The sequence below is a fragment of the Naegleria lovaniensis genome, assembly GCF_003324165.1.
Source record: "Naegleria lovaniensis strain ATCC 30569 chromosome Unknown tig034, whole genome shotgun sequence".
Classification (NCBI taxonomy): domain Eukaryota; phylum Heterolobosea; class Eutetramitea; order Acrasida; family Naegleriidae; genus Naegleria; species Naegleria lovaniensis.
In genome coordinates, this window is record NW_025407857.1 from 220,473 (window position 1) to 247,648 (window position 27,176).

The following is a 27,176-nucleotide window of genomic DNA, read 5'->3' on the forward strand; positions in this document are numbered from 1 at the left end:
CTTTACAATTCAGAAGCACCACCAAAACAGAGAATTTACAAAAAGGTTTATTTCACATATTATCTCCACATCTCCATTAAACGAGCAGCACCCATTCCTCTTTGACCTCTGGAGCCTCCTTTCATCATTTCCAAGTCGAACATTTCTTCTCTCAAACCAAATGAACGAACAATATAAGCTGTCGAAGTAGAAATTTCGTCATCCATTTTCTTCAAACGTTTTGTGAAATTAATTGTTCTTTGAATACTTCTGTCAAGAGTTTGGTTGGTGAAAGGTGAAGCAAAATTAGAAGATTCAGTATCCTCTTCGAATGTAACCATTCCATCAACTTGGTTAATTCTGGCATTAATTTGACCGTTGTCGATCATCTTGAATAACAGTTGTTCTGCTTCCTTTGCATCCTTCAAACGAGCAGCTTTAGCAATATCAACCAATGACAATGTGACATAAGTAGAAGTGAGCTTTTGAATGTTTCTTCTGTGAAGGGCAGAGAGACATTGCTTCATCAAGCCAAGGTTCTTGTCATCCTTGATTGCTTGATTGTGTTCGTTCAAAATCTTGTAGGCTTTGTCCACATCATCGCGTTCAAAAGCAGTTGCGAAATCAATGTAGATTTGACAGAAGGTCTTCATGTGTCTGTGGACCAAGTTTGAAGCATTCTTGGAAATACCCAAATATTTACCGTGTACTAAGAGTGACACCAAAACGAGCTTCTTTGCACTTTCAACCATGATGGCGTTCAAAGCAAGAGCAGGAATTTGCATTGCCTGTGAATGAAATGATAGGTTACCTCAACAAAGTCGAAGATACAAAGGTCCTTACTTACATTATCAAAGAATGTGTATGCCTTGGAAAATTCTTTCATACCAATATAGATCATACCACCATAGTAATAATACAATAACATATCTCTTGGAGTAAGACCAGTAATGTCTGTGTCCACATCAAAGATCTTGTTCTCGATCAAGTTATATCCAATCTTGTAGTTCTTTGTCTTCAAACACAACAACAAAAGTTGACTGTGAACTGGTGTCAAAAATTCAGAAGACTTTCGGAATCGTTGAACAGCAACTTGGAGTGTTCTCAAACCTCTGACAGCCAAGTTATTGTCTCTACACAGCTCCATATATCTATTGGTAACATAAACAAATCTATTGGCAGCCTTTCTTGTTTGTTCGCCATCAAGAGCAACAACAAAACCTTCAACCTCGTTCAAAAAAGATTCATCAAGTTTTGGCAATGAAGCTTTTGCAAAGAGTAAATATGTAATACCCAAAGAGTTTTCATCAGGTCTCAAAGCCTTGAGAGCATTGGAGATGTGTCCTCCAAATTGTCTGATTTTATCAATATTCATCTCCAATTTCTTTTGAAGATCGTCCAAATCCTTCTTCTTTGCTTGAAGGATAGCATTAACAATTGCGTCCATGATGATGATGATGATCTATGTCTTTTTCAAATGTAAAGGAAGGTGATCAAGATGATGCGATCCGTAATGATGATGACCTGATCAGAACACAACTTTGAAAATTTTTTAATGGATGTTTTATTTTTAAAGTTGAGAAATTGTAAGCAAATGAACTGTGTGCCGAGTCCTATTCAATGCTCGCCAATGGCCTTCACAAAAAATATATTTATTTTCGTTCATGTTGCTGTAGCTTTTAAAGATGTTGAATTTGCTTTGGAGAAGGAGAAGCAAAATTTGTGGGTCCGTTGAATCAATGAGATCTTGCTTGTGGAAACAACAGCACGATGCTTTTCTGAATTCAAGGCTGTCGCTTCCGATGTGTTCAATTATTAGTGAAAATATGAACAGAAATAGCTTGCATGATATGAAAACAGACAAGTATTCTAGTAGCAGTACTCGGTCATTCACAACTAGCAGTATTGCTCTCATCAATGAAAACAAACCAAGTGAAAGAGAGGAGTCCTCCCACAAGCCTCTCTCTCTCAAGTCATCATCGTGGCTAATGAATAGAATTAGAGGGAATTTTCCTACCAATAGAGATCTCTTTCAATTATTTGTTACTATAATTGCCTTGATAGCAGGAACATTATTCTTTACATCGGATTACTTTTTAAATTTACTAGTTCAATCTTCGATGAAGCTGTTGGAATGGGACAAATACTTTAGTTACGAGTCTATAAGCGGATGCTTTTTTTGTGGTTCCATGAAAATTCATAATCTTTATGTGAAAGATTTTCAAGTAACACCACACCATGTGGTGAATGGGAAGGTCGAGAATCTCTATATTGTTATTCCATGGTATTTGATTGCAAAGGAATGTGTTATCAAATATTTCAAACCAAATAGTACGACCTATCTGTATATTCCCAGATTTGTTGCAATTGGAGGCAATATTCGCTTTATACAGCATGAAGAGCAGAACGACAGTACAATATTGCCAAAGAATCTTGGATTTGATACTCTTGTCACGGAAGGAGTTGGCATATTTGACATGAATATTAACTTGAATAATTCTGACAATGTATTGGTAGACAGGTTTGAAGTCTTTCATACATTATCATTTCACAAATCTGGATCTACAAATTTCTATCCCTTTGTAGTATTTTCTAAGGGAAAATTCACTCTCAACCAACACAACACCTTCCACGTGAACATTTATCACGATGATCCTTCTAACAGCTTTGAAAATTCAGGCAGTGATGACTACTGGAGTTGGCGACATGAAAATACTCATCACTTGTGCTCTCAATGGACAATTTCAAATATTGACCATTCGTTGGTAGTCTTGTGTAAATACCACGACAAGACTGTTCAACTTCAAACACATCTCAACAACAATGACGCTATCGTTCATGCTCTGTCCATTCCTCACGAACACTTTACACTCCACAAATCCTACCAATTTATTTTACCTTACCTCAAAACCATTGACGTCCATCATCGACGTTGAACAACAGGTTCAAAGAATGGATTCAAGAATTCATTGATTCAAAAAAAATGAGTAAACGAAATTTTGATAATTACAGCAGTAACAACAACAATAACCAACGATTCTCTGCGTCATCGTCGTCATCGGGAGGCTACAGTAACCGAGGAGGAAGAGGTTCCTATAATAATAACAGCAACTCTTCGGACCGAAAAGGAGGCTACAACCGACCGAATAACACGTATGGTAACAATCGATACAACACTGGAGGCAATAGATCCTTTGAAAAGAAGAAGAGAATAGATTACAATACCACCACAGAGGATTACACCGAAAAGACCACAAGAACATCCACAAGAAGTGATGCTGAGACTAATCCCTTTACTGGACAACCATACAGTGACAAATACTATTCAATTTATGAAAAGAGAAGATTATTACCAGTTTTTGAGGCTCAAAGAGACTTTGTCAAATTAGTTGAAGATAATCAAATTGTTCTTTTGGTCGGTGAAACAGGTTCTGGTAAGACTACACAAATTCCACAATTCCTTGTTCATTCCGGATATGCAAAAGATGGAAAAGGAGTTGCTTGTACTCAACCTCGTAGAGTTGCTGCCATGTCTGTTGCTCAACGTGTTGCTGATGAGATGGACGTTGATTTGGGTAATGAAGTTGGTTATTCCATTCGTTTTGAAGACAAATCTTCAGAAAAAACAATTCTCAAGTATCTCACCGATGGTATGCTTTTAAGAGAAGCCATGTTAGATCCTAAATTAAGCAAATATTCAGTGATTATTTTGGACGAAGCTCACGAAAGAACTCTCAGCACAGATATTTTGATGGGTTTATTGAAGGAATTATTGCAAAAGAGAAAGGATTTGAAATTGGTAGTCATGAGTGCTACTTTGGATTCTGGTAAATTCCAAGACTATTTTGAATCTGCTCCAGTCATGCACATTCCTGGTAGAACATTCCCTGTTGAAATTTTCTATACTGAAAGCGCAGAAAAAGATTACTTTGAAGCTGCTATTAGAACCACCCTTCAAATTCACTTAACCGAAGAAAAGGGTGATATTTTACTCTTTTTAACAGGTCAAGAAGAGATTGAATCTGCATGTGAACAACTCACACAAGAGGTGAACAACATGAGAGCTGAAAATAGAAATATTGGAGTGTTGGAATGTGTTCCTCTGTTCAGTACTTTACCACCTGAACAACAACAACGTATTTTCAAGGAAGCTCCACCTGGAGGTAGAAAGTGTGTCGTTGCAACCAATATTGCAGAAACTTCAGTGACCATCGATGGAGTCGTGTACGTCGTTGATCCAGGATTCTTCAAACAAAAAATTTATAATCCAAGAACAAGAGTAGAATCGTTGCTTGTGACACCAATTTCTAAGGCCAGTGCTAAACAAAGAGCAGGTAGAGCGGGAAGAACTCAACCTGGAAAATGTTTTCGTTTATACACTGAACAAGCTTTCAATGATTTAGATGAACAAACGTACCCAGAAATTTTGAGAAGTAATTTGGGAACGGTTGTTTTGCAATTGAAAAAGTTAGGCGTTGATGATTTAGTTCACTTTGATTTTATGGATCCACCTGCTCCTGAGACTTTGATGAGAGCTTTGGAACTTTTACACTACTTGGGAGCTTTGGACGATGAAGGAGAATTGACAGAACTGGGAGATCGAATGAGTTTGTTCCCTCTTGATCCACAATTGGCCAAACTGTTGCTAGTGGCTCCAGATTTCAACTGCTCTAACGAAATTTGTACGATTGTGGCCATGCTTTCTTCGCCAACTCCATTTGTGAGACCAAAAGGCCAACAACGTGAGGCTGACAGTGCCAAAGCTCAATTCCAACATTCCGATGGAGATCATCTAACTCTTCTTAACACATTCCATGCATTTGTGGCAAACAAGTGCGACAAGAAGTGGTGTTATGATAATTATCTCAACTATAGAACTCTTAGATCAGCAGAGAGTGTGAGAAAACAACTGGATCAATTGATGGTCAAGTCAGGAATTCCTCGAGTGAGTACCGACACAGGCTCTCCAGAATACTATCGAAACATTAGAAAGGCCCTTGTTTCTGGATTTTTCATGAATGTTGCATTTAAGGATCGATCTAATCATTACTGTACTGTGAAGGATAACCAGGTAGTTGCCTTGCATCCATCAACCACTTTGAATCATGCTCCAGAGTGGGTCCTTTACGACGAATTCGTATTGACAAACAAGCAATATGTCAGAACGGTGACAGAAATTGAAGGAGAATGGCTTCTCGAACTTGCACCTCACTATTATGAATTAGATCATTTTCCAGCAAACTCTGATTGCAGAACAAAAATTGAACGAATCATTTTGCAACGAGAAAGAAGAAACACGAAAAGCAAAAATAAATAGTTACTGAGATAATTTATTATTCACTAGAGGTTTTGGTATCTATCTACAATCAGTTGATCTTAGTATCAAATTGAAACATCATAGGTCACTTAGATGCTGAAGCACGCTGCTAGCATTTCGCAGTCTGGGAATAGCTGTATTCAATCTGTGAAGAAATTGTGAAATAACTCTATTTTCCCCAACAAAACGCCATTCATTCTTGAAATGGTTAATAGCAGCTGCCTCTAATTCTTCTCGGCTACTTGCTCCTGTAACTGAGTTAATATTATGATATCTTCTATATTTGATTAATTGTTCAGTGTTAAGCCTCTTAAAGAATTGTTCTAAAGGCATTGAAGAAGGATTTGTCTTTTTCTTTGTGATTCGCTTCTTGCTAAAACCAGCAGCTCCTAATTGTTTTTTTAATTTAGGAACAGAGGTAGTTATCGGAATCATTGTGACAGTATGTAAGAATTGTACGTGTTCCGAATTGATATTCTTTTGTATGATTTGAGCTTGTTCTTGAACTGGAACGTTTTCTAAATTCTTTTCAAAAAAGTCATCATCTACAATAACAATCTCTTCCGTGTCGTCAAAATTTTCATCTTCTTCATCATCACTTTCATCAGTATATGATTCGTCATCATCTTCTTCAATAAAAGTACTCTCCTCACCATCATCGGAAGCACTCATGTTCGTATCGATTGTTACAGCTGTTGTGCTTTCATTGTCATTTGCTCCTAACAACGGTGGTGTAACAAGTTTTGGTAATATAACAGGAATGGGAGGTTGAGAATTTGTTGATGGAGGAGGGAATATCGAATGCACATCCTGGTTCAAATGTTGTGTATTACTCACAAGCGAAGATGAGCTCGTTATAGTTGATGTAGTGGAAGGTGGTGTAGCAAGCCGTCCACTTCCAACCACAGGCGCAGATGGTTGTATCGATACGGTTGAAAGTTGGTTGAACGATGAAGCAACAGAAACACTGCTCGGGACCATATTGTTGTTGTTGTATCCTACGGAAGCAGACATGGAGTTGCTACTTGTAGATGCTGTACTTGCAGAGCTCGAAATGGGTGGTGTTTGTATCAGACTAATGGTAATAGAAGTTCCCGAGTTATGGGAAACTTGTAAATTAGATCCAATAGGAGGAGAAACGGAAGGGATATTGGGATTTGTGGAGGAGAGTGATGAAAGAGAGGCATTGCTATTGGATGAAGTAAGTGAAGATTGTAAATTGGTTGTGCTACTGCTATTGGCACTGTTCCGTTTTCTACCCGAGCCCGATGCACTGGTTGTGGAAGAAGTGGTTGATGATGAATTTGTGTTGGAATTGCTTCGTTTGCGAGAGGATGAACCTTTTTGGCTTTCACTTTTAGATTTATCATCTGTAATTCATAGAATTATTATTATTATCGTATGGCGATGATGAAAATTTTGTTGATGATGATTTGGGAATCGGAAAAGATATCAATTATGATTGATCGGAATAAAAATCCACAACAAACATTAAAAGTAAATTCATAATTTAAATACAATAATAATATTTAACAAGTGTACATACTTTTTGGTGCAAGACCCAGCAATGCCGCGCGCTTCTCTTCTAAATGTGAGCTCATCATTTTTGCATATTTTTTTTCTTAATTTAATACATGCATTATTGTACCGCAAGAACTGTGACCGAGATTACATTAATGCAATCATAACCATCCATAATTCCCATAGAATCAATAAGGCAAATTGTAAGATTGATTTCATGTCGTTGTCAAATCATTTAATATCCGATAAAAAAATGTTACGACGAACAACAACTTCTCTTGCTAGCAGCTGCTCCTCTCATTCAAGTTGCCTCTCCAAAAAACAGTCCTTCGTTTTCTCAGCAATTTCATCATTGAAACAACAAGAGCAACATCGATTGGCTTCATCATCCCAAAAGAGTCCTCTATTTGATTTTACCGAAGATGAAACCATGATGAAAAGTCTAGTTCAAGACTTTGTCAAACATAACATGCCATGGGAACTCGTTCATAAGATGGATGTTGAATCCAAGCTAGATCCAGCATTGAAAGATCGGTTATTTGAAGTTGGATTGATGGGTATTGAAATTCCCGAAGAATATGGAGGAAGTGGTCAAAGCTTTACTTCTTCCATCATCGCTATTGAAGAATTGGCCAAATGTGATCCTGCAATCAGCGTGATTGTCGATGTTCAGAATACTCTTGTTAATAATTTACTTTCAAACTTTGGAACCAAGCAACAAAAAGACAAGTATTTGACATTGCTTGCTTCAAAGGGATTGGGATCTTTTTGTTTGTCGGAAGCTTCATCTGGAAGTGATGCTTTTGCTTTAAAAACAAGAGCTGATGTCAAGTCTGATGGATCCTATGTTTTGAATGGAACCAAATGTTGGATTACTTCTTCACAAGAAGCAAGTTTCTATATTGTGATGGCAAATACTGACTTTTCTAAAGGATATAAGGGTAAGTTTAGTAGTCAGAGATGGACAAGAGAACATGCATACTCTTGTTATTATTCCTTTATTTTGAATGTGTTATTATTCACAAACTCTCGAAATTGAATTATATGATTCACCATCACAGGTATTACTGCATTCCTCGTCGATAGAGAAAATCCAGGACTTAAAATTGGAAAGAAAGAAGACAAGTTGGGTAAGTGTTTGTTGTACCATAGAGCAGCATGATAACCGTTGTCACTTTGATCAGGTATTCGAGCATCTTCTACATGTGAAGTTATTTTAGAGGATTGTGTTGTTGGTCCAGATTCCATTCTCGGAGGAGTTGGAAAAGGATATAAATTAGCTATTGAAACCCTCAATGAAGGTCGTATTGGAATTGGTAAGTCTTGTGAATTCACAAGTTGGTGAATCATTTATGACACGACCTACTCCTACTACTAATCATGCCTTTTCTACTACTAATCATGTGATTTAGCTGCTCAAATGGTTGGATTAGCTCAAGGTGTGTTCGACTACACCATCCCATATCTCAAATCAAGAAAACAATTCAATACTGCCATTGCAGACTTCCAAGGTATGGAATTCCAATACGCAAGAGCAGCAGTTGAAATTGAGGCAGCAAGACTCATGGTGTATAATGCTGCAAGAATGAAAGAAGCAGGACAGAATTTTACTAAACAGGCTGCTATGGCAAAATACTATTCATCTGAAGGTTTGTTTCGTAATTCTATTGATTTTTAACTCAACTATTTTACTCTAACATCACAACTCCACAGTTGCTGGAAATGTTGCAACCAAGTGTATTGAGTGGTTGGGTGGAGTTGGTTTCACAAAGGAATTCTGTGCTGAAAAATTCTACAGAGATTGCATTATTGGAAAGATTTACGAAGGTACTAGCAATATTAACCTTCAAACAATTGCCAAATTCATCAAAAAAGAATACAATTAATTGAATTCTTTCACTATGTGTGTGATACTCTTAATACATATTATTGATCGTATTCCTCATCATTGCTTCCGTGATCGTATTCCTCATATAACAGTCGAGCTCTGTTCCGATGCAACGAACAGGAACTTTATAAAAAAATTTGACTTTGCTTACTGGGCCTTAGTAGTACTTCTATGCACGCGCGCATGGTATTCTGTAGCGTTTGCGGTTAAATCACTCACGTCCTATCATGACGAGTCAGTACACCAGTCGAGAAAAGCCTAGCTATTCTAGTATGAAGGGATTTATGGCAAGTAGTAGAGATGAAAACGAGGATAGTGATACATCGCAATTTTCTTCAAATGAATCTTCACCTCTCCCTACACCGGCTTCAAGACATGGAGGTGGAATATCTCCCTTCAACCCGTCATTATATTGGCAAAACAAAAGCAACAACAAAATGGAGCCTAATGAGCAAATCAAACACCAACAACATGAGGAGGCGCTACAAGCAGTCCGAAAGACCATTGAATCCATTCAAGGGGAATTGAGAACCATTGCATCATCGGCTCTTGGAGATCATATTGCCAAGGACCTCTCATCATTTCTCAATAATCAAAACAACAATCAGACTGTAATTTTGAAATCAGAGAAAGTCATCTATTTGAAGAACATTGAAAACCTTGTGCGGCAAATTAAAGTCTTGGATGAAACAAGGAAGGGAGAAATCACCTCCTTGAAATCCATGTATGAAGAAAAGCTGGCCGTTCTTGAATCAGAACTGCAAAAGAAAGAATCCTTAGTGGAAATACTCACTCGAGTGAGTGAGGAAAAAGACCGAGTGATTGACAACATTCATTTAGAGAATGGAGCCAGAGTGACCACTCCAAAAGAGCTCAGAAACATGAAGCAAGAATTAAATTGTTTGAAAAGGCATCTTCCAGAAACGTCTGAAACTTTGTCTCAACTCAAGAAGGATAGAAAGAAGTCACGATCACCGGTTGAGACAGTGTACCCAAAGAAAGTCTCACTATCGTCATCTTCCCCTTCTAAAGATCTGAATGATCTGAAAGAATACTTTAACAAAAATAGTAGTGTGCATTCATCCCCAACCTTGACCGATAAGACAAGATGGATTCAAGACAGTATTAATAATAATAGAAGCTCCATGAATGAAAAGCTTCCAAGCCTCACCAAAAAAACGTCGTCAAAGTAGCAGTGATTTTGATTCTATTGATCTTTGTACCTGTACAACTTGGATATTTCACGTTTGCTCATTGCATAATTGGTAACAATGATTTCGTCAAGACAGCCTTTGAATCCTGTGAATCGATAGTCATCATTGGATGCTCCTACCTGAAGCTTATTCAATCCACAACCCAAGATGGCAAAATCACACTTCTTATCCTCAGTTAAGACGCCATTAATGTACTCTCGTAGTCTATCACCACTGTAAACATAGGCCAAATGATTCCACTCTTTTTCAAGGAACAGTTGGTGTTTTGGAAACTCTTCTTCCACTGAATCATCGTCGTCATCATCATAAATTTTGAGTTGTAGAGTACTGTTAGAACCTAATTCAGAGCCATAACCTTCCTCTGAATCAGTGATTTTTGACAAGATATCACCAAATATTACTTCATAATCAATTGTTTTTGCATGATCTGAGTTGCTAGTGGTTGATGAGATTTCTGGAACAGGTGAGGGTGAAATGGAAGAGATGGTTTTTTGTTTCTTTTTCTTCTTTGTGACAAGAGATTGACCTCTACAATCATAAAATTCCGAAGCTTTTGTACCAATTGAAAATCCACTCATTGAAATAATTTCCTCATCCAATTTGTTTTGTTCCTTTTTCGTTGGCTTTGATGCTCTGTTATTCATAACAAACACAATTCATATGAATGATCATGATAATGACAATTCCATAATCATGTTAATGCAAAGTACTTTGTGGTCACATAAACTTACGATTTCTTGTTAAAGCTTGTATTCAAAACTGCCAATGAATTTAAACTTAATCTTCGAAGTTTCTTTTCATCGTTCATTCCATGAACACTCAAAGTACGAGGTGTTTGAGTTGGAGAGTTTACCCAGTTGTTAGAGGTACTTGTCGTGCTTGTCGTGAGTGTAATGATTGGAGATTGATTGAACTCGTCTGCCATAAACAACTTTTCCAAATGACTCGTTGCAGAGTCCGTGTTCAATTGATGAATTAAATTCGAGTTGTACTCTTGTAAAATGATACTCTTATTGGTAGTGACTGTACTGAGCATGATGAAATCCTTCTCTACTTCTTCACATTTAAACCAAAAACTGATTGTAAACTCGGTGACATTTCTTGTTGGATTTAAATTACTTTCCAAATAATTGAAACCTGAAAAGTAGGCAGATCGTCCATCTGGAACGACACCCTCCGCACTCTCAATGTCATCCGTATCAAGATTTTTGAACCGTAAATGAATTCCTCGACCACTCGTATCCTTCACATATCGTTGAACCGACTTTTCAATTTTTTCATCGAAACCGTAATGAACTAATTCGATTCGATCAATTAATCGTGTCCATGTAATTTGTAATCGAATTTGTGCTCCCTTCATAATTGGTGTATTTCTATAACGTGGCGTATCTAGAGATTCTAATTGAAACCATGAATCATACAAGGTCTCTTCTCTGACAATTCTCATTGGAACTAATCGAACACATCCTAGAAATTCAGATTTTGACAACAAGTTGTAATTCCACAAAGTAATGATCATGGGAGAATTACGAAACATGGGTTCGAATGTAAATACTTGATTCCATTGTGGATTGATTCCCTTCTTTGATTTTGTTTTCTGAATTTTGCAATTCGGAGAGTTCACACAAAGTTTACAAAACACTGTGTGTGAGGAATGATCATTCCGAATGTCATTCATAATTTTGAAGTAGAAATTGTCATGTTTTTTTAAATTCCAAATTGGTTGTTGTAGAACAACAAAATGATTCATCATTAAAATATTTAATAAATTGTGAAAATGATGATGAAAAATGTAAATGATGATTCAAGAAGAAGAAGAAACATACCATCACGATCACCTGTAATTCCTTTTCCTTCCACAACTTCGCGAGTTGTCCAACATCATCATTAGGATGGTTCATAATTCTCGTGTGTCAAAATTTTGAATATAGCATGAAATAATGTACATACCAGTCATTGTGAAACGATAGCTAGGGTTGGAATAGGGAGACATTTCATTCAACGAGTCAGAGGTTGACTCGGGTGCTGATGAAAGTGCTTTGAACATTTTTTTCAATGACAAGTGACATATTTGGAACTATTACTTTTGTAAAAGGTTGTTTCACTCCAGCAACAGAGAAAGAATTTGAAAAAACAATGATTTCAGAGCTGCCAGCTGCGATCCAACACATAAAAGTAATTTTGTAAAGTACGTCATTTTCAAAATTGAATCGTAAAATTCTATTTAAAATTCAATGAAGCTCTTCCTCCAAAAATAAACCAAAAAAATATTTTAAAACAAACTCTCGTTTTTTTCGAACGAAGAAAATCTTACCCAAGTCCAACACACGCACAAAATGCTCTCTGTCTCCCAACCACAAGCCTCTTCTTCATCTGTTGCAACTCAATGTTCCAACAAACAACAAGAACAAATTGCTGTATACAAGTACAAGCAATTATTGTCCGAGTTGGAGAATGCCAAAGGTATCGGAACCAGTGTAATTACCTTGCTCATCAGTGCCAAGACTTCCATGAATCAGGTTGTTTCTCAAATGAATGATCGGTTGACCAAGGCTAGCAACATCAAGTCGAGTCTTTAACAGGAAGAGCGTGGAAACAGCAACAAGGACGATTATAGGTCGTTTGAAGCAGATTAAAACTCCTCCTAATGGGTTAGCTGTATTTTGTGGTATGGTCAATCCTCAGAGTGTTCCTACTTTATTGAATTCCAATGGAAATTATTCATTGGATGGTAATGATCATGCGGAAGACTATGAGGCGTGCAGTAATGATTCCAACAACGTTGATCTCAAGAAACTGTTCGTAATGATTGAACCTCCTTTGAATTCCATTAAGAGTAACTTGTATTATTGTGATGACTGCTTCCATGTTGAGCAATTGAGAGAACAATTGCAAGATTTTACTGCTGGTAAAAAGTATGGTGTGATTGTCATTACTGGACATGGAGCCTTGTTTGGTACTTGTCGTGGTAATACTCATTCCATTATGTATCAGTTCAGTGTGGATTTACCTAAAAAACATTCAAAGGGAGGTCAATCTCGTGAACGTTTTGCTCGCAATAGAGAGATTGCCAAGAATGAATACCTCAAACAAATTGCTGAGAAAGCAAATGCCTTGTTTATTTCTCAAGCTCTCAATGCACCCAATGTTGATGGATTGGTATTGGCTGGATCTGCTGATTTGAAGAATGAATTGATTTCTCTCAAATCCGATGTTCTTGACTATCGATTGAGAACCAAGATTTTATCCATTGTTGACGTCGCCTATGGAGGTAAAGCAGGATTCTACCAAGCCATTTCTCTTGCTCAAGAAGCAATTCTCGATGCCAAATACATTGAAGAAAGAGAATGCATTGAAGAATTGTTTAATTTGATGGCAAAAGGAAACAAGGTAGCTGTTGGTTTGGATGAAACCATGTATGCAATCAATGCTGGATGGGTTGATAAGCTCATTATTTGTGAAACTCAAAATCAACTCAAAAAGGTTACCTTTGCTGACAGTTCTGTCAAGTATTTGAGAGAAAAAGATTTGAAGGATTATGGAGATTCCTCAAGCATTGTCAAGGTTGAAAGTTTGCTTGATTATTTGATTGACAATTATGAAAAGCTTGGAATTAATTCATTGAACCTTGTTTCCTCATCGACCAACGAAGGCAACATGTTTGTTACTTCCTTCGAAGGTATTGGCTGTATGTTAAAGTTTGATGTCAATGTCGCTGCTCTTTTGGCTGAAGAGAATGGTCTCAATGAATCAAGTTTTGAGAACCATGCCTTTGATGAGGACTTGGCCGATTTCTACTAAACGAATAGCTGAGATATGGTAGATGTTTTTTGAAAAAGACATCATTCAAGTCTTGTAAATGCTTACAAAATAAACACCCAGCATTGTGATCAATGCAATTTCAAAATTGTCACAAAAAATGTCTCAACACGAACGAGATGAAATGATCATCATTGATGGAGGGTAAGTTTGTCATCTCGGAGAAGCAAATTATTTACATGGATACATCGATGTATGGAATAGCATTTTGGAAGGTGGAGGTCAAATCATTCGAAATACAACAGCCTGTATGTATATTTTTGATTATTTTCGACATGGTTTATTTATTTTACAATTATATTTAAAATATTTGAAATTCAAAATCATAATGGCTTTCAAAAATAATTTTTTAAATATTCTAAATTCACTCAACAAAACTCTCAAACTAAATACAGTATCACACATTCTTCATAAACCCATGACCATTGAAAACATTCGAGCTGGACGTGAAAATCCAGGTCTTCGAGCTCAACATTTAAGTGGAGTTGTTTTATTATCCATGCTTCCATCGAAATATGAATATCAATCCTCATTGACTGATTGTCAAGTAGGATCTTCAACATTTACCTTTCGACCAGTCATTTCCAAAAAAAGAGAAGAATGTGTGAATTCTGAAAATGGAATTTGTGAAAAAACAAATCCATCTCCACCCGAAGTGAAAGTTCATTATTCTGAAAATGAGCATTGTATCCAATTGAGTGCTGATTGTATGACTGCTGGAGCAACGACCTTAATGATTCAATCCTCATTATGTCCTTTATTATTTTTTGATTCGAATGGAAAGAATGTTCAAGTGATTTATAAAGGTGGTACCAATGTTGATTTTTCACCACCATTCGAACAAGTTTCAGAAGTCTTTCTACCTCTCTTGAAAAAGTATTTTTTAAAAGATTTGAATGCATCCTTGGACATTCAATTACAATGCACACAACGTGGATTTTTCCCAAAAGGAAAAGGACAAGTGGAATTGAAAATTTCCAAGACCAAGTTGGATTTGAAGGGCAAATGTTTGAGTCCCATGCAATTGTTACATCGTGGAGATGGTATTTCAAAAATTGTGTTGAAATTATTTTATACAGAACGAGATTATGAGAATATGATGGACAAGATTGAACAAGCGTTTAAGGTCGAGTTTGAAAAGAATTTTCCTGATCACAAGTTTAAAAATACTCCAATTCATGTCATCAAAGAGAGAGTGATCAATAATCCAGCTCGATCTCGAGTCGTATTTGGTAATGCATTCATGTACGATACAAATGAGGAGTGTGTCTTTGAAGCAAGTTTTCATTCCAAAGACTTTTCAAAAAAACCAAAAAAACATTCCAATGATTTTAAAGTGGATGATCATGTTGCGTATGCAAAGTCTCTCATTCAACATTTAAAGAAGAATTGGCAAGAACAAGGTTGTGTCGATGAACATGTACAAGATCAAATTATAATTTTTATGGCACTCGCTAAGGGTAAAAGTCAAGTACGAACAGGACCTCTCACACTCCATACACAAACTGCCATTCACTTTTGTCAGATCATGACAGGGGTTTCGTTTAAGATTGAGCCTCAGGAAAATGGATCCGTAATCATTGAATGTGAAGGAGCAGGAGTTGCTTTAAAGTAAACGCATGAAATTTTTCATCCCCTAGATTCCAACATCTCGAGGGAAATGTCCAATTTATTCAAGAACAGGGATATTGGGTGTGGTAGAAGGAATTGGATTTTTGTGATGCTTGTCGTTCAACAAATACGTTTGACAAGATCCTTTTCCTTTAACTTCGACCCTTCGTTCTTCAAACTCTAAACCTAGATCGTACACTCTTTCATAGGTGCTTCTGCTGCATTGGATTCTACCTGATTTACTTGTTGACTCCTGTTTACAATTATGTGTGACATTGATGAAATAAATTACATTACCAAAATACTCACCATTCTACTTGCTACATTGATGGTATCTCCCCACATGTCTATCATAAATTAGTAAGCTTACTAACCATCTGTTGCAAAATACACAATCACTTACCATACGCAAATTTTTTAGTTCCAATCACTCCTGCGATTACAGCACCAGTGTTAATGCCACAACGAATATTAAGGAATGAAGAGTCATTATCTGATTCCGTATTTTGCAACGATTTTAGGTTGTAATCATATACCACATTAAAGGTTTCGATTGCAAATCTTAATACTCTTTCAGGGTGGTCTGAAGTGGAGCTTGTATGAATGCCTCCAACACAAAAGTACTATTCATGTCACAATGTGGTTAGAATAGTGAGTAATGAATGTAACTTACAGCATCTCCGATCGTTTTGATCTTTTCTAAATGATAAACATCAGTAAGTGCATCAAACCTAGACATATTTGGTCATGAGCAACAAGGTGGGTGTAAGGACAATTTTTAAAGCCATTCACTTACCCGTTCACAATAGTATTCAACATTTTCACCAAACCAGTTGCGTCCATTGTTGAGCTTAGAGCTAAAACAAGATTAGAACTGTCCTTATAGCACCCCATATACATACCTGTAAAATTAACCATATCTGAAAAGAAACATGTTACATCGTTGTGCTTTTCAGCAATGAATGTCTGTCCTAACTTGAGTTTTTGTCCCACAGCTTCGGGAAGGATGTTGCGAAGAAGTGAATCCGATTTCTTTTTCTCTTCTTCTAAAAGTGAATTTTGCTTCTTCTCGGCTGTAATATCTCGAATGACAAACACGAGTGTGGACTTGCTAGCAAACATGTTTGCTCTTGCTGGAAATGTTGTATTGTTCTTGCGAAGACATTCTACCTCGACAGATTCTCCCTTTGAGGTTTTTGAACGATCTGTGAGAATGGCAAGAATTTTCTTAATTGTTGCATGACTACTCTCACTAAACAGTGTGTACACGCTCAAACCAACAACGTCACTGCTCTTTAGGCCGAAGCAACTCTCGGCGACAGGATTGAATAAGTTAATTTCACCTTTTTCATTGCAGAGTATGGATCCGTCAACTGATGCATTCATTAAAGCCTTGATGTTGTCAGTGTTGCTTCCTTCTGAGTAGCTATTCTTTGTATCTTTTCTTTTGAACTTGGGTGGAAGCTCTTTGTGGAGAATAAACTTTTTCAATACGTCATCTTCCAACAAGTCACTAGGGAAAAAGTTCAGCATCATTCTAAATTGTCTATATTCAGCCCAAAATGAGCTCATAGAAGTGTATGTCAAAGATATCAATGCAACCAACAAAATATATCCTACTATGGCAAATGTAATGGTAATAGCAACCGAAGGATTCGCAGCATATTTCGAATAGGTTTCAATAAAGAATTGCAGCAAGTCACCAAGATTGTCAATACTTCTAAATAGTGACTGGGTCCACTTAAAAACGTCCAAAGCTCTATATTGTGATGGGTTGTAGAAAATATCTGTGATGGTTCGGTACCAAATAGAAATAAATTAATATCATGTCAGTATAATTGTTTGACGAACATACCTTCATTAAAGAGAGTTGCTGAGTTAGTTATGTTTGAGATGAGCTGAGACATGGTAGGACATTGGGTTGAATTGAGTGTTGCATTACAGCTATAGATTCCATTGATTATGTTATCAATCTTGGGATACTGTCCAATTAATTTTGAATAGCCGTTTTCATTATTTCCATACAACAGTCCATACCATTTTGTGTTGACGAGATCAATTAAATTTTTGTGGTCTTCATGAAAAAATTGAAGTTCCTTTCGTGAAGTAAGTGTTGGATTTTTCAGCGGCAAGCGACTATCAATTTCTTCCATGTTATAAACGAAAATTTCTTGTAGCCTAAGGCCTATTCTTTGAGATGTCATGATGACGTTGACACTTGACTGAATATTTCGGATTGCATTAGCAGAAAAGTTTGAATTCAACAGCGTTTCTAAAAAGAACAAAGAAACACATCCAACTGTAACTAAAATAACCAAAACTACTAGAATGGCAATAAGAATGTTTGGACGAAGTAGCTTTGCTATTAAGCCGTCATTTCCGATCTGCATGTCATCATTAAGCTTGGTATTTAGTGCATGACTTTTAAGTGTTATCTATCAGAAACCATATGCTGTTTGATACTTACTAAATTTTTCCAACCTTATCTTTGGAAACTCTCTTGTCCAATAATTTCACTGCGTCAGTAAGAGATGAAAGAAAATAATTGGTTGCCAGTATAATTATAACAGCACAGACCACATAGGCTCCGGTAGAGGCAGCATAATAGGCAAGAAAGTTGTCTCTAAAAGTTTCTGCTTTTTCTCCGTTTCTAACCAAATATTCATTACAAAAAGTCTCAAACCCTGCCGAAAAATTAATTCTGTTCAAATACAAATACATAAAATTAATGTTGTCGGCTGTATGGTTATATTTCTCGTTGGTGTAACTTAATATTGTTTCACAATTAGTTAGAAGTGATTCCGTAATGTCGGCTATTGATGTGTTTCTATCAATAGTGTAATTTTGCCAGCTAGAAGGACTTGAACCTGAGTATATTAACATTGGTTGTCTATACTTTCTGGTTTGCTTCACGTAATCTGAACGTACGGCTGACGAAAACTCGTCCTTTAAACTGAGATCTTTCAATGAACGTAGGGTTGCAAAAAATTGTTTCAGTTTTTGGTCATGGTTCGATTGCCATTGTGGATCATCAGGCAACAGAGTCATGTGGACTTGTTTTTCACGTATACGTCTCGTGAGACCTAACGGTACTGCAGCTGGCATGCATATAGATTTCGACAAATAAATATCGCCCGAAACATTAAATGAAATAACAATACTCATAACCAATCCAACCGTCAAAATGATTACAGAAATTGTTGCAAACACAATGAAACTAGTGAGCTGCAGCTGATTTTTCATATCCATGTTCAAAGACATTCGAAACAAAGCGTCTACCTTGCGAGCTGAAGATTCAGTATTTTCAACTCCATCAAATTTGTCATTTTCAATATCATTATACAAGTCTTGTTCAGATTTTTCGTCAAAATAACCATCTTGATTACTTGCTCTCGTGTCAGCCTCCATCAGCATTGAGGAGGATGCTGGCACAACCTTGTTATGATTATTTTTCTTTTGTACAAGCTTTCTTTGACTACTTGCTTCATCGTCCTCTATGGCAGTGGCTTCTTGGAACAGTTCTGCTGCTAGATCAGCGTTGAATTGGCACTCTTCCAAAAATTTGGCATATGCTCTGATGACAGACTTGTCATGATTATAGCTTTGCATAAGGGAATCAAAGGATGATTGTGCTGCGTTCGTTAACCTGGATATTTGTCTATTGATTACTTGTACTTTCTCAATGTCAACGTTTTCATTCATAAGCTCTTTCCAGAAGGCCTTTTATCGACATTCATGTTAAAAACAATAAATTACAAACTCAAAAACTAACCTTATGTAGATAATGAATGATGAGCTGTTTTTTGTCGAGCTTTGCCAAGATATTCTTTAGTTCCATGTGGTTCTTTCCTGAGCTATCCTTGCCATATAAAAATTCACATTCTTTGGTTTTGTCGTTGACTAAAAATCGTCGGATAAAGTTGTTCTTAAATTTTGCAGCCCGTCTTAATAGTGTAGTGGAAACTGAAATACTGAGTACAATATTTGGGTTAAAATATGCCACGATTATCGAAGCTGTGAGCAAACATCCATAGTTCATCTTGGATATGACCCGTTGAGAGAAAAGTCCCTTGATAAACTTAAGGGAAAGCTCCAGGTCTGAAAAACGATCTGAATTATCGCTCGGATATGATTTGGAAAGCTTAAAAAAGAGCATTAGTTGTCTCTGTCTACCCTGTCCTTCTATGATTTGATACAAATACGATGCATCTCGTTCAAGGTTAACAATAGCATTGTCATTGTCACCTCTGACGACACAAGTTTCAGTGAGGAGTCTTCGTACTGTCTTTGCAATGTATCTCAGGTAGAGTTCCATTCCAATGAGTCCAACGCACAAAAATATAACTGCTAGTCCAAAGACAATTCCTAACATTCCTATTTTAACGCTTTCGCTGATACCTGCAACATTATTCACAATGCTCGAAATAAGAAACCCAAGTGCAAATCCAACACGAGCGCAGTTAATTCCAAAATAAATAGTATTTTCTATCTTTCTAAAGAAAGGAATTAGGTAAACAACATAAGCTAAGTAGCATAGAGACAAGCAACAGTAAACACAAGGAGCAATGAAAGCATATCGAGAGGGCAATAAAGCCGAAAGAATAATGTACAAGCAATGAAATAAGGTCAGCGGCAAATACACCATGTTGGTTTCAGACACAAATAAGTTTTTGCATGTAGGATTGTTATCAAAGAGAGTCATTGAAGATATAACTACAATTACCATCAACACTAAAAAATAAAAACCACCCACAGCCATCATTGCTGAGTTTAAAGAACTCACACAAGCAACTTGAGTGAAATCTTTAAGGATTTCCAGCGGTTGGTCCGCATTAGGAAGCAGCTCAAAATGTCCATAGTTGCATCCCAATATCAAACTGTAAGCATATGAATAAAAAAGCGAGGTAAAAGTAAGAAATCCCATCAGTACTCGGGTGAAGAGCTTGATTTTTGGCCAATGCTTGTTAGTGGTATTGATAGCATACAACGAAGCAACTAACATGACCACACACGTTGTAATAATTACAAAGAATCCTATTAAAATTCCAGTTACAGTCTCAATAGAGGAGAGATTCAATGCTAGAGTTACAGGGTAATTGGCAGCCTTAAAGACCCATGCGCTGTTCGTTTCCCAATTCATTCCTACATGATCCAATGCAGGAAGAAACATCATGGCCCAGAAGCTGTATACAATAAAAACAAGAGAGAAGATGAAAGAATACCAATTTGTAGTGCGAATACATGACCTTTCCCTCAAGCCAGTAAATAAAGAGGTTACCGTTTCCTCGAAGGTTGTCATCAATGAAGTATTGGAGTACTCGGTCATGGAACTTTCAGAAGTACCTGTTGAGCCTGCTGACAAAATGGATGAAGATTGGTTAATGCCCGTCGCTGTTCCAACAATAGCGGAGAATCCCTTCTCTAAGGCTCTGCTATCCCTAACGCCTCCAAAGCTTGATGATACGTCCATTTACAACAATTAATGTAGTGATTTCAAATGATGATACAACGGATAAATATTGGTAAGGTACTCTTTAACGCTCCCAAATAGTGTAAGCAATGAGGCTCGAAGATTCGTATGAGCCTTAACGTAGAAGCACTAGTGAATGCGGAAAAGATTACGAGAAAATTTTTTTGGGATTTTTGAGGCTACCATGCCAAACTGGTCCATGGAGGCAACTAGGATCTGCTAATTTGGCCCTCTAACGTTTGTACGCATGCAAAATGCGCAGGAATGAGAGAGTCTGAAGATAATAAGGTGTTTTGCGAATTATTCGTTGCAGCAGTTACAATTTCGCAAAGCCTTAAATTAGTGCTGGTGTACGAGCCAGATTCGATGACACAATAAGGACCCCACCAAACGTGTTTCAGCTGATTTTGGATATGTACAAACATCAGAGGATCCAAATTAGTAGTTGAAAATTTTTCATGACATGATGGTCATGTTGTTAGTATTTCCGATTGTTGAAAGAATTAGAGTTAACATTGTTGTACTTTAATTCTTTGTAATAAATAAAATTTCAACAATATCGGGAATAATAGTTTTGAAGAAGAGAAAGGTTGGAGTGCTTGATTGGTTTTGCAACATTTTTTTTTCAACAGATTATTGACAGTCCGATCGTGATGGTGCAAGATTGAATTCATTGATTTAATCTACTCATCTTCTTCATCTTCCATTTCTGCTTCATATTGACGCATAATAATTTCCTTTAAATCTAACTCCTCTTCCTCCAATTCATTTTCTTTAAAAGCATCTGGAATGTCAAGTGATAAATCATAATGTCTTTCATTGGAATCACTTGGAGTCATCACCAATGTGGTTTTTGGAAGCTTTTTTGAAGAAGGTATTGGTAGAGGTTGTGGTAACATCATGATGGTTTGTTTCCAATGAGTAGCTGGAGTAAAAGGCGATGTGGAGAGAATGACTGTTTTTGGCATGAATATTACGTCAAACCAAATGCAAAATCCATGAACAAATTGTTGAGCAGATTCATCGGTGATGTTGTCAATGGTGATATGACATTCACAATCAATATATTTCAAATCATCTTTTGTAACAGTTTTTAAATCTAGTTCCTTAACCACAATGGGATTCTTGATTAAAAGTTGAGAAGGAGAAATAACGTCTACCTTAGGCTTTCCTGCTAATTCATACATGGCCATGGGCATGATTGCGCTCATGTCAAAGCCATACACATCTCCCCAAAAATCAATTTTTTCCTTATAGAGATTGTTCATTTCACATGGAGCCATGTAAATAATTGCTTGTTGTGGAAATAAATATCCGTGTTCTTTATCCAGCCATTTGTCTCTTGCATAAATTACTGATTCTAGCATTCCCTATTTTGTGTTCAAACAATTGTAATAATTAAAATAATTCACAAATTCTAATCCACACCATTGAAAAATTAACATACCTCATGCAACAAGTAAAATCCCATCCATTCTGAAATGATAATATCAACCTTCTCGACTCCTAATTCAACTTCCTCAATCTTTCCATGAATGACCTCAATCACATCTTGCATGTCATTATGTTCAACAAAAAGTTGTGTGAAAGTGGCCATTGGACTTGCTTCCACAGCATAGACTTTTTTAGCTCCTCCATATTTGGCTGCAAATAAGCTCAAAATTCCAGTTCCAGCACCCACATCTAAAGTCCGACATGACAGTTAGAAATATTATAGTTTCATCATGACAATATACTGACCCAATACCACTTTATCTTTAAAAACATGTGAATTTTCAATAATGGCATTCATATATCCATCTGTTCTTGGTTTGTCTTTAATCATGAGTTCATGAACTCCACAATCAAAATATGAATTGAAATATTGTTTATCATTCTCGGTGTGTTGTTCCGACGACTCGCAGCCACCAACACCAGCACTGCTTGTTGTCATTAAATCATCCTCTTTTTCATGAGTACTCATTTTTTTCTGAAGTTGTTTTGTGAAGTTTCTGAATGAACAAAAAATTTATTACATCTTCACATTGTAGACATCAACCAGTACTAGGTATGGTTATACCAATTCTACGTTTGGAGAATCTTGGAAAATCAAGCTAGAGGTTTTCTTGATTGCTTCATGTTCCATGAGTTGGGATGTATTGAGGTTGGACATGGCAGGCTTTCGTATAGTCTCTTTTAACTTGCCATAGAGTCTCTTTTTCCTGGATATTGGCTTGTTGTTACCTCTCAGACGATTGACAAATGTAATAATTGGTCGGATTGAAATCATTCGTAGCCATCTCACTCCAGGACCTAGAATGAAAAATCTCTCAAACAAGTAGCTCAACAACATATGGAAAAGTACACAACCGAAAATTGTGACTCGGTAATAGAATGGAACGCTCTTCAAATACAAGAACCATCTCAAGTTGACATCAGGGAATAGAATGGTGTAGGAGCACACAATAAATAGGATAATGAGTAGGAAGAAATAGAGTTCTATGCATAAAATATTTCATGTAAATGTGAAAATTCTAGTTAAAATACGTACTGTTTGTGTAAACTGATCTTTTGAATGGTTTTGATATACTATAAGCCATGCCTGTGTTATAAGTTTGGAAGGTAGACATTATGAACATGACTGTAGTTTCGAAACATCTAATATTCTTCTTAGTCTCAGGTTCAGGATCAAGCGGCGTGAAGAAACCTTGCTTTTTTAAATTGTCTAGCATGACCAATTGGAAAATGACAGAAAGGAAAAATTGGAAACCCATAGAAACAAACACTTCTCGAGAAACAAGTGACGCCGAAGGTTTGTTTTTCACTAATTTCTTGTTCGCTCCCGTTCTTCCCATAAGCAGCGCCATGGTGAAAATGACCAAGCCATCAACCCATAAAAATTGATTATCTCCAAGATTGCTATTAATGTCATAGAGTAAGACTACTGTAAAGAATTGAATTAAACTGTAGCACATCATGAATTTGAACATTTGGAAACTGGTTGCCAAAGCAGCTTTTCCTTCCTTAATCACTTGTGGCACACACGCAATGGTAGGTTTCAAACTAGTAAATGGTGCTGCAATAGAAGCTTCAGCCTCACTCAATGAGACACCAACATGAGCAGCCTTTAGGGCTGTTTTTACAATTAAAACATGTAGTAGTAATGGTTCCAGTATCAATTTAAAAACGGTGTTAAACTGTTAATGATACTTACCTCCTGCATCGTTTGCTCCATCTCCACACATTCCAACAAAATATTCTAACTTTTGAAATTCTTCAACAAGTCTCATCTTCTGATCTGGTGTGAATCTAGCAAAAATTTTACACATTAATAGCATTCTATGAAATACGGAAGGCTTTTCAACATTAACATATTTTGTACTTCCAGTCATTTCCAGTTTGAAAGTATGTTCCTTAACTAGCCTTTCAAACACACTGCCTGTGATTGCTAGCTCATAGTCATATCCCACGTTTGGATTTTCTGGCAATAAAGTTTCTGGATCCAATCTATCTTCACCATCAACATCTTTCCAATCAATATATTGTTGATTGGAAGATCCATAATCTGTTTCTTTGAGCTCTCCCAAAAACACTTTTCCAATAGAGTGAGCAATTCCACATTGCCTGGAAACGCTAATGGCTGTGAATGCATTGTCACCAGTAACCATTACGCTTTTGATACCAGCATTTGACAATGAGTGAATAACTTTCTTTGAATCTGGCTTCAACTTGTTTTGCATACAAATAAATCCAATGAATGTCAAATCACACTCGATCTCTTCTCTAGATGCCTTTTGGAGGGCCTTCCAAGGTTGTGAAAGTTCTCGGTATCCAACACTGATGACACGATAGCCCTTATGTGCATATTCATAAAGCACTTTGGAGTAATTAGCTGGTAGCGTTTCAGGAATACATAACTTTTGCATCATTTCTGGAGAGCCTTTCACAAAACCATAGGTCTTGCTGTCTTGAAGATTTTTAACTATCACCGACATTCTTTGAAGGGAAGATTTGAATTCAAATTTCTTCAAAATACCAAGTTCAAAAGGAAGATTGGTAATATCAATTTCTTGAACCTCTACCTCTGAAAGTTCTTGTTTGTGATGATTATGATGAGGTGGATGTACTACTGTTGGAATTACGGATTCAAACATGTAATCAGAAGCCTTAGGTTCCTTAAGTTTCCATTTGGTGGCCTCGAAAATTTTAACTTCTAAAGGATCTCCAACTAATTCAAAGTTTACATATGTCAACGAGTGGCATGATGCCATGGAGTAAAGTATAAGCTTCTTCTTTTCAGAAAGGTTGGCATAATCAGAAAAATCGTTAGCTACACACTCTTCTGTAATTAATTCTGAAAACTCATCTCCCTCCATTGGACGAACACCATAGAGATCTAGACCCTCGGTGGTGATAGTTCCTGTCTTGTCAAAGCACATGAGTTTGATCATACCTGCAACATTAACTCTTTGAGGAGAAATGCAAAAGATCTTAGATTTTTTAAGTCTGGCAACCGCGAACGACATACCAGTGGTCATTGCCACAGGTAATGCAGGAGGTACCGTAATTGTGATAACATCCAAAGCTCTTAACACAATATTGTCCCATGGAACTCCTGACAGGGCAAGCTTAACTATCGAGTACAGAATACCAATCATTCCAATAATAAACATGACACCAATAAAGTTGAGTGAGTCTCTATAGAATTTGAATGAAGAAGGTTTGGGAAAGAGGATAGACAACATTAATTTTCCCTTTGCTGTGTCAAATCCTGTTCTACAAACCATTCCCAAAACTTTCTCATCTCCCATTTTACGGGTCTGTACAATATGAGTACCAGAATAGAGAGTGTTGGATTTATCAGCATCCACAGAATAATTCGCGCTTCCTTCGTTGGGTAAAGGGGTTTTTACGACTGGAATACTTTCTCCTGTCAACATAGCCTCATTCAAAATGCATTGTCCTGACAGTAACAAAACGTCACAGGGCAGGAGAATGCCGTCACTTAATACAATGACGTCACCAGGAACAAGCTCTTCAGAAGAAACGTTTTCAGTACTTCCAACTTTGTTGACTCGTTCTAGTTCACACGTGTAGTGAGCCATGTTTCTTAATTTCATCAGGTTTCTTCTGGTCTCAATTAAACTGAAAATGATTGAACAAACTGCAGAAACAATAATACAGCAAGAATAAGACCAATATTCGTCAGCTAACCAAATAATAACAGAAATAATTTGGAAAATGTAAAAAGGATGCAATACTTCGTCCAACAACAATGAAACAATATTTTTCACTGGAATGTCAATCAAGTTTTTTCCAAAAAGTATTCTTCTTAATTTTCTTGTTTGTGAAGACAATCCTGAAGACATTTCATTATGGATAGTAGTATATGGGAGAGATGTGTTAAATTGCAATCTTTTAAATTTATCCTCAGTAACGTCATAAATATATTTCACGTAACGATATGTGAATATTCTTATACTTGTTTCTTGTGACCCATTCTGTTGTGCAAATCATAAGAAATATTCATTCACAAATAAACACTTACTGAATGAGAACTCAAATCATGTTTTTTGACTTTACAGGTTGTCAACGCTCCAGTGCTACTCTGTTGTAAATGACAGTTTTTTCAAATTATTTGTTTTACCAATGTCGAAACATACCTTGATTAACACAATGTCAGCTTCGGCATTTGAACATTCCCAATGAATCATTCGATCTCTCAGCCACACATACCATCTGGAAAGAAGTAACAACAATCCAAGAGAGCATACTGCCAACAAATAATAAAGGAAGAACAAGAACCAGTTGAATTTCAGGGGTTTGCAATAAACCATAGTATGAATTTCATCAAGGTCTTTTTGTGAGGCCATAGCATCCTTGTCCATGTTATCGGAAGCCTTTTGTGATACTGTGTACTTTGCCATGATGGCTTCATAGGTTACTCCGTCATCTGTGTGAGGTGACCCAATTCATTCCAAAATCATGTTCGTATCATACAACAACGAAAATTAATTAGGAAACACATTCAAAACAATAATAAAACGCACCAACTGAGCTTGTAACCGTAGAATCCTTTCCCTGATTAGTGATGCGATGATATAACCCACCACTGGTATTCTCATCGTCGTTCAGCTCAATAGATTGCAAAGAAGTATCAGCCATTAAATATTTCTTGCTTTCTCTTTTTGATAAATTAAACGCGCTGCCATCTTCGGAACTGGTATTTTGATTTTTGCCCATTAATTTTTGTCTATTCAACAATATCCCAACAATATTTGATGACTCTTAAAATCTGCTCAATGAACTTTTTTCAAAGACGATGATGATGTTGTGGTAATTTTGAATTTTTTTTTTGAAACAAACACGATTACGATT

At 36.7% G+C, this 27,176-nt stretch overlaps 13 protein-coding genes across 13 annotated transcripts; 7 read left to right on the top strand and 6 right to left on the bottom strand.

Annotated features, from left to right (window-relative positions):
* Nucleotides 1–59: 59 nt before the first annotated feature.
* Nucleotides 60–1,426, bottom strand: C9374_008670 (uncharacterized protein; the record flags this gene model as incomplete). Its single annotated transcript, XM_044698772.1, has 2 exons — nt 60–767; nt 827–1,426. The coding sequence occupies 2 exons, from the start codon at nt 1,424–1,426 to the stop codon at nt 60–62; spliced, it is 1,308 nt and encodes a 435-aa protein (XP_044545310.1).
* Nucleotides 1,427–1,781: 355 nt separating this feature from the next.
* C9374_008671 (uncharacterized protein) lies at nt 1,782–2,915 on the top strand (the record flags this gene model as incomplete). The annotated part of the gene is made up of 1 exon (XM_044698773.1): nt 1,782–2,915. The coding sequence occupies one exon, from the start codon at nt 1,782–1,784 to the stop codon at nt 2,913–2,915; it is 1,134 nt and encodes a 377-aa protein (XP_044545311.1).
* Nucleotides 2,916–2,962: 47 nt separating this feature from the next.
* On the top strand, nt 2,963–5,296 carry C9374_008672 (uncharacterized protein; the record flags this gene model as incomplete). Its single annotated transcript, XM_044698774.1, has 1 exon — nt 2,963–5,296. One exon carries the CDS (start codon nt 2,963–2,965, stop codon nt 5,294–5,296), a length of 2,334 nt encoding a protein of 777 aa, XP_044545312.1.
* A 78-nt stretch (nt 5,297–5,374) lies between these two features.
* Nucleotides 5,375–6,900, bottom strand: C9374_008673 (uncharacterized protein; the record flags this gene model as incomplete). Its single annotated transcript, XM_044698775.1, has 2 exons — nt 5,375–6,666; nt 6,843–6,900. 2 exons carry the CDS (start codon nt 6,898–6,900, stop codon nt 5,375–5,377), a joined length of 1,350 nt encoding a protein of 449 aa, XP_044545313.1.
* A 170-nt stretch (nt 6,901–7,070) lies between these two features.
* On the top strand, nt 7,071–8,703 carry C9374_008674 (uncharacterized protein; the record flags this gene model as incomplete). The annotated part of the gene is made up of 5 exons (XM_044698776.1): nt 7,071–7,758; nt 7,879–7,947; nt 8,002–8,133; nt 8,230–8,466; nt 8,531–8,703. The coding sequence occupies 5 exons, from the start codon at nt 7,071–7,073 to the stop codon at nt 8,701–8,703; spliced, it is 1,299 nt and encodes a 432-aa protein (XP_044545314.1).
* A 229-nt stretch (nt 8,704–8,932) lies between these two features.
* On the top strand, nt 8,933–9,898 carry C9374_008675 (uncharacterized protein; the record flags this gene model as incomplete). The annotated part of the gene is made up of 1 exon (XM_044698777.1): nt 8,933–9,898. The coding sequence occupies one exon, from the start codon at nt 8,933–8,935 to the stop codon at nt 9,896–9,898; it is 966 nt and encodes a 321-aa protein (XP_044545315.1).
* A 14-nt stretch (nt 9,899–9,912) lies between these two features.
* C9374_008676 (uncharacterized protein) lies at nt 9,913–11,966 on the bottom strand (the record flags this gene model as incomplete). Its single annotated transcript, XM_044698778.1, has 4 exons — nt 9,913–10,552; nt 10,651–11,560; nt 11,746–11,781; nt 11,870–11,966. The coding sequence occupies 4 exons, from the start codon at nt 11,964–11,966 to the stop codon at nt 9,913–9,915; spliced, it is 1,683 nt and encodes a 560-aa protein (XP_044545316.1).
* A 289-nt stretch (nt 11,967–12,255) lies between these two features.
* C9374_008677 (uncharacterized protein) lies at nt 12,256–12,498 on the top strand (the record flags this gene model as incomplete). The annotated part of the gene is made up of 1 exon (XM_044698779.1): nt 12,256–12,498. The coding sequence occupies one exon, from the start codon at nt 12,256–12,258 to the stop codon at nt 12,496–12,498; it is 243 nt and encodes an 80-aa protein (XP_044545317.1).
* Nucleotides 12,499–12,589: 91 nt separating this feature from the next.
* Nucleotides 12,590–13,720, top strand: C9374_008678 (uncharacterized protein; the record flags this gene model as incomplete). Its single annotated transcript, XM_044698780.1, has 1 exon — nt 12,590–13,720. One exon carries the CDS (start codon nt 12,590–12,592, stop codon nt 13,718–13,720), a length of 1,131 nt encoding a protein of 376 aa, XP_044545318.1.
* Nucleotides 13,721–13,838: 118 nt separating this feature from the next.
* Nucleotides 13,839–15,353, top strand: C9374_008679 (uncharacterized protein; the record flags this gene model as incomplete). The annotated part of the gene is made up of 3 exons (XM_044698781.1): nt 13,839–13,882; nt 13,943–13,986; nt 14,134–15,353. 3 exons carry the CDS (start codon nt 13,839–13,841, stop codon nt 15,351–15,353), a joined length of 1,308 nt encoding a protein of 435 aa, XP_044545319.1.
* Nucleotides 15,354–15,407: 54 nt separating this feature from the next.
* Nucleotides 15,408–20,819, bottom strand: C9374_008680 (uncharacterized protein; the record flags this gene model as incomplete). Its single annotated transcript, XM_044698783.1, has 9 exons — nt 15,408–15,602; nt 15,659–15,696; nt 15,753–15,972; nt 16,023–16,080; nt 16,146–16,206; nt 16,252–17,136; nt 17,205–17,770; nt 17,817–19,069; nt 19,122–20,819. 9 exons carry the CDS (start codon nt 20,817–20,819, stop codon nt 15,408–15,410), a joined length of 4,974 nt encoding a protein of 1,657 aa, XP_044545320.1.
* A 683-nt stretch (nt 20,820–21,502) lies between these two features.
* Nucleotides 21,503–22,782, bottom strand: C9374_008681 (uncharacterized protein; the record flags this gene model as incomplete). The annotated part of the gene is made up of 3 exons (XM_044698784.1): nt 21,503–22,189; nt 22,267–22,502; nt 22,560–22,782. The coding sequence occupies 3 exons, from the start codon at nt 22,780–22,782 to the stop codon at nt 21,503–21,505; spliced, it is 1,146 nt and encodes a 381-aa protein (XP_044545321.1).
* A 90-nt stretch (nt 22,783–22,872) lies between these two features.
* Nucleotides 22,873–27,041, bottom strand: C9374_008682 (uncharacterized protein; the record flags this gene model as incomplete). The annotated part of the gene is made up of 6 exons (XM_044698785.1): nt 22,873–23,297; nt 23,350–23,931; nt 24,013–26,299; nt 26,347–26,406; nt 26,462–26,751; nt 26,849–27,041. 6 exons carry the CDS (start codon nt 27,039–27,041, stop codon nt 22,873–22,875), a joined length of 3,837 nt encoding a protein of 1,278 aa, XP_044545322.1.
* Between the last annotated feature and the right edge of the window lie 135 nt (nt 27,042–27,176).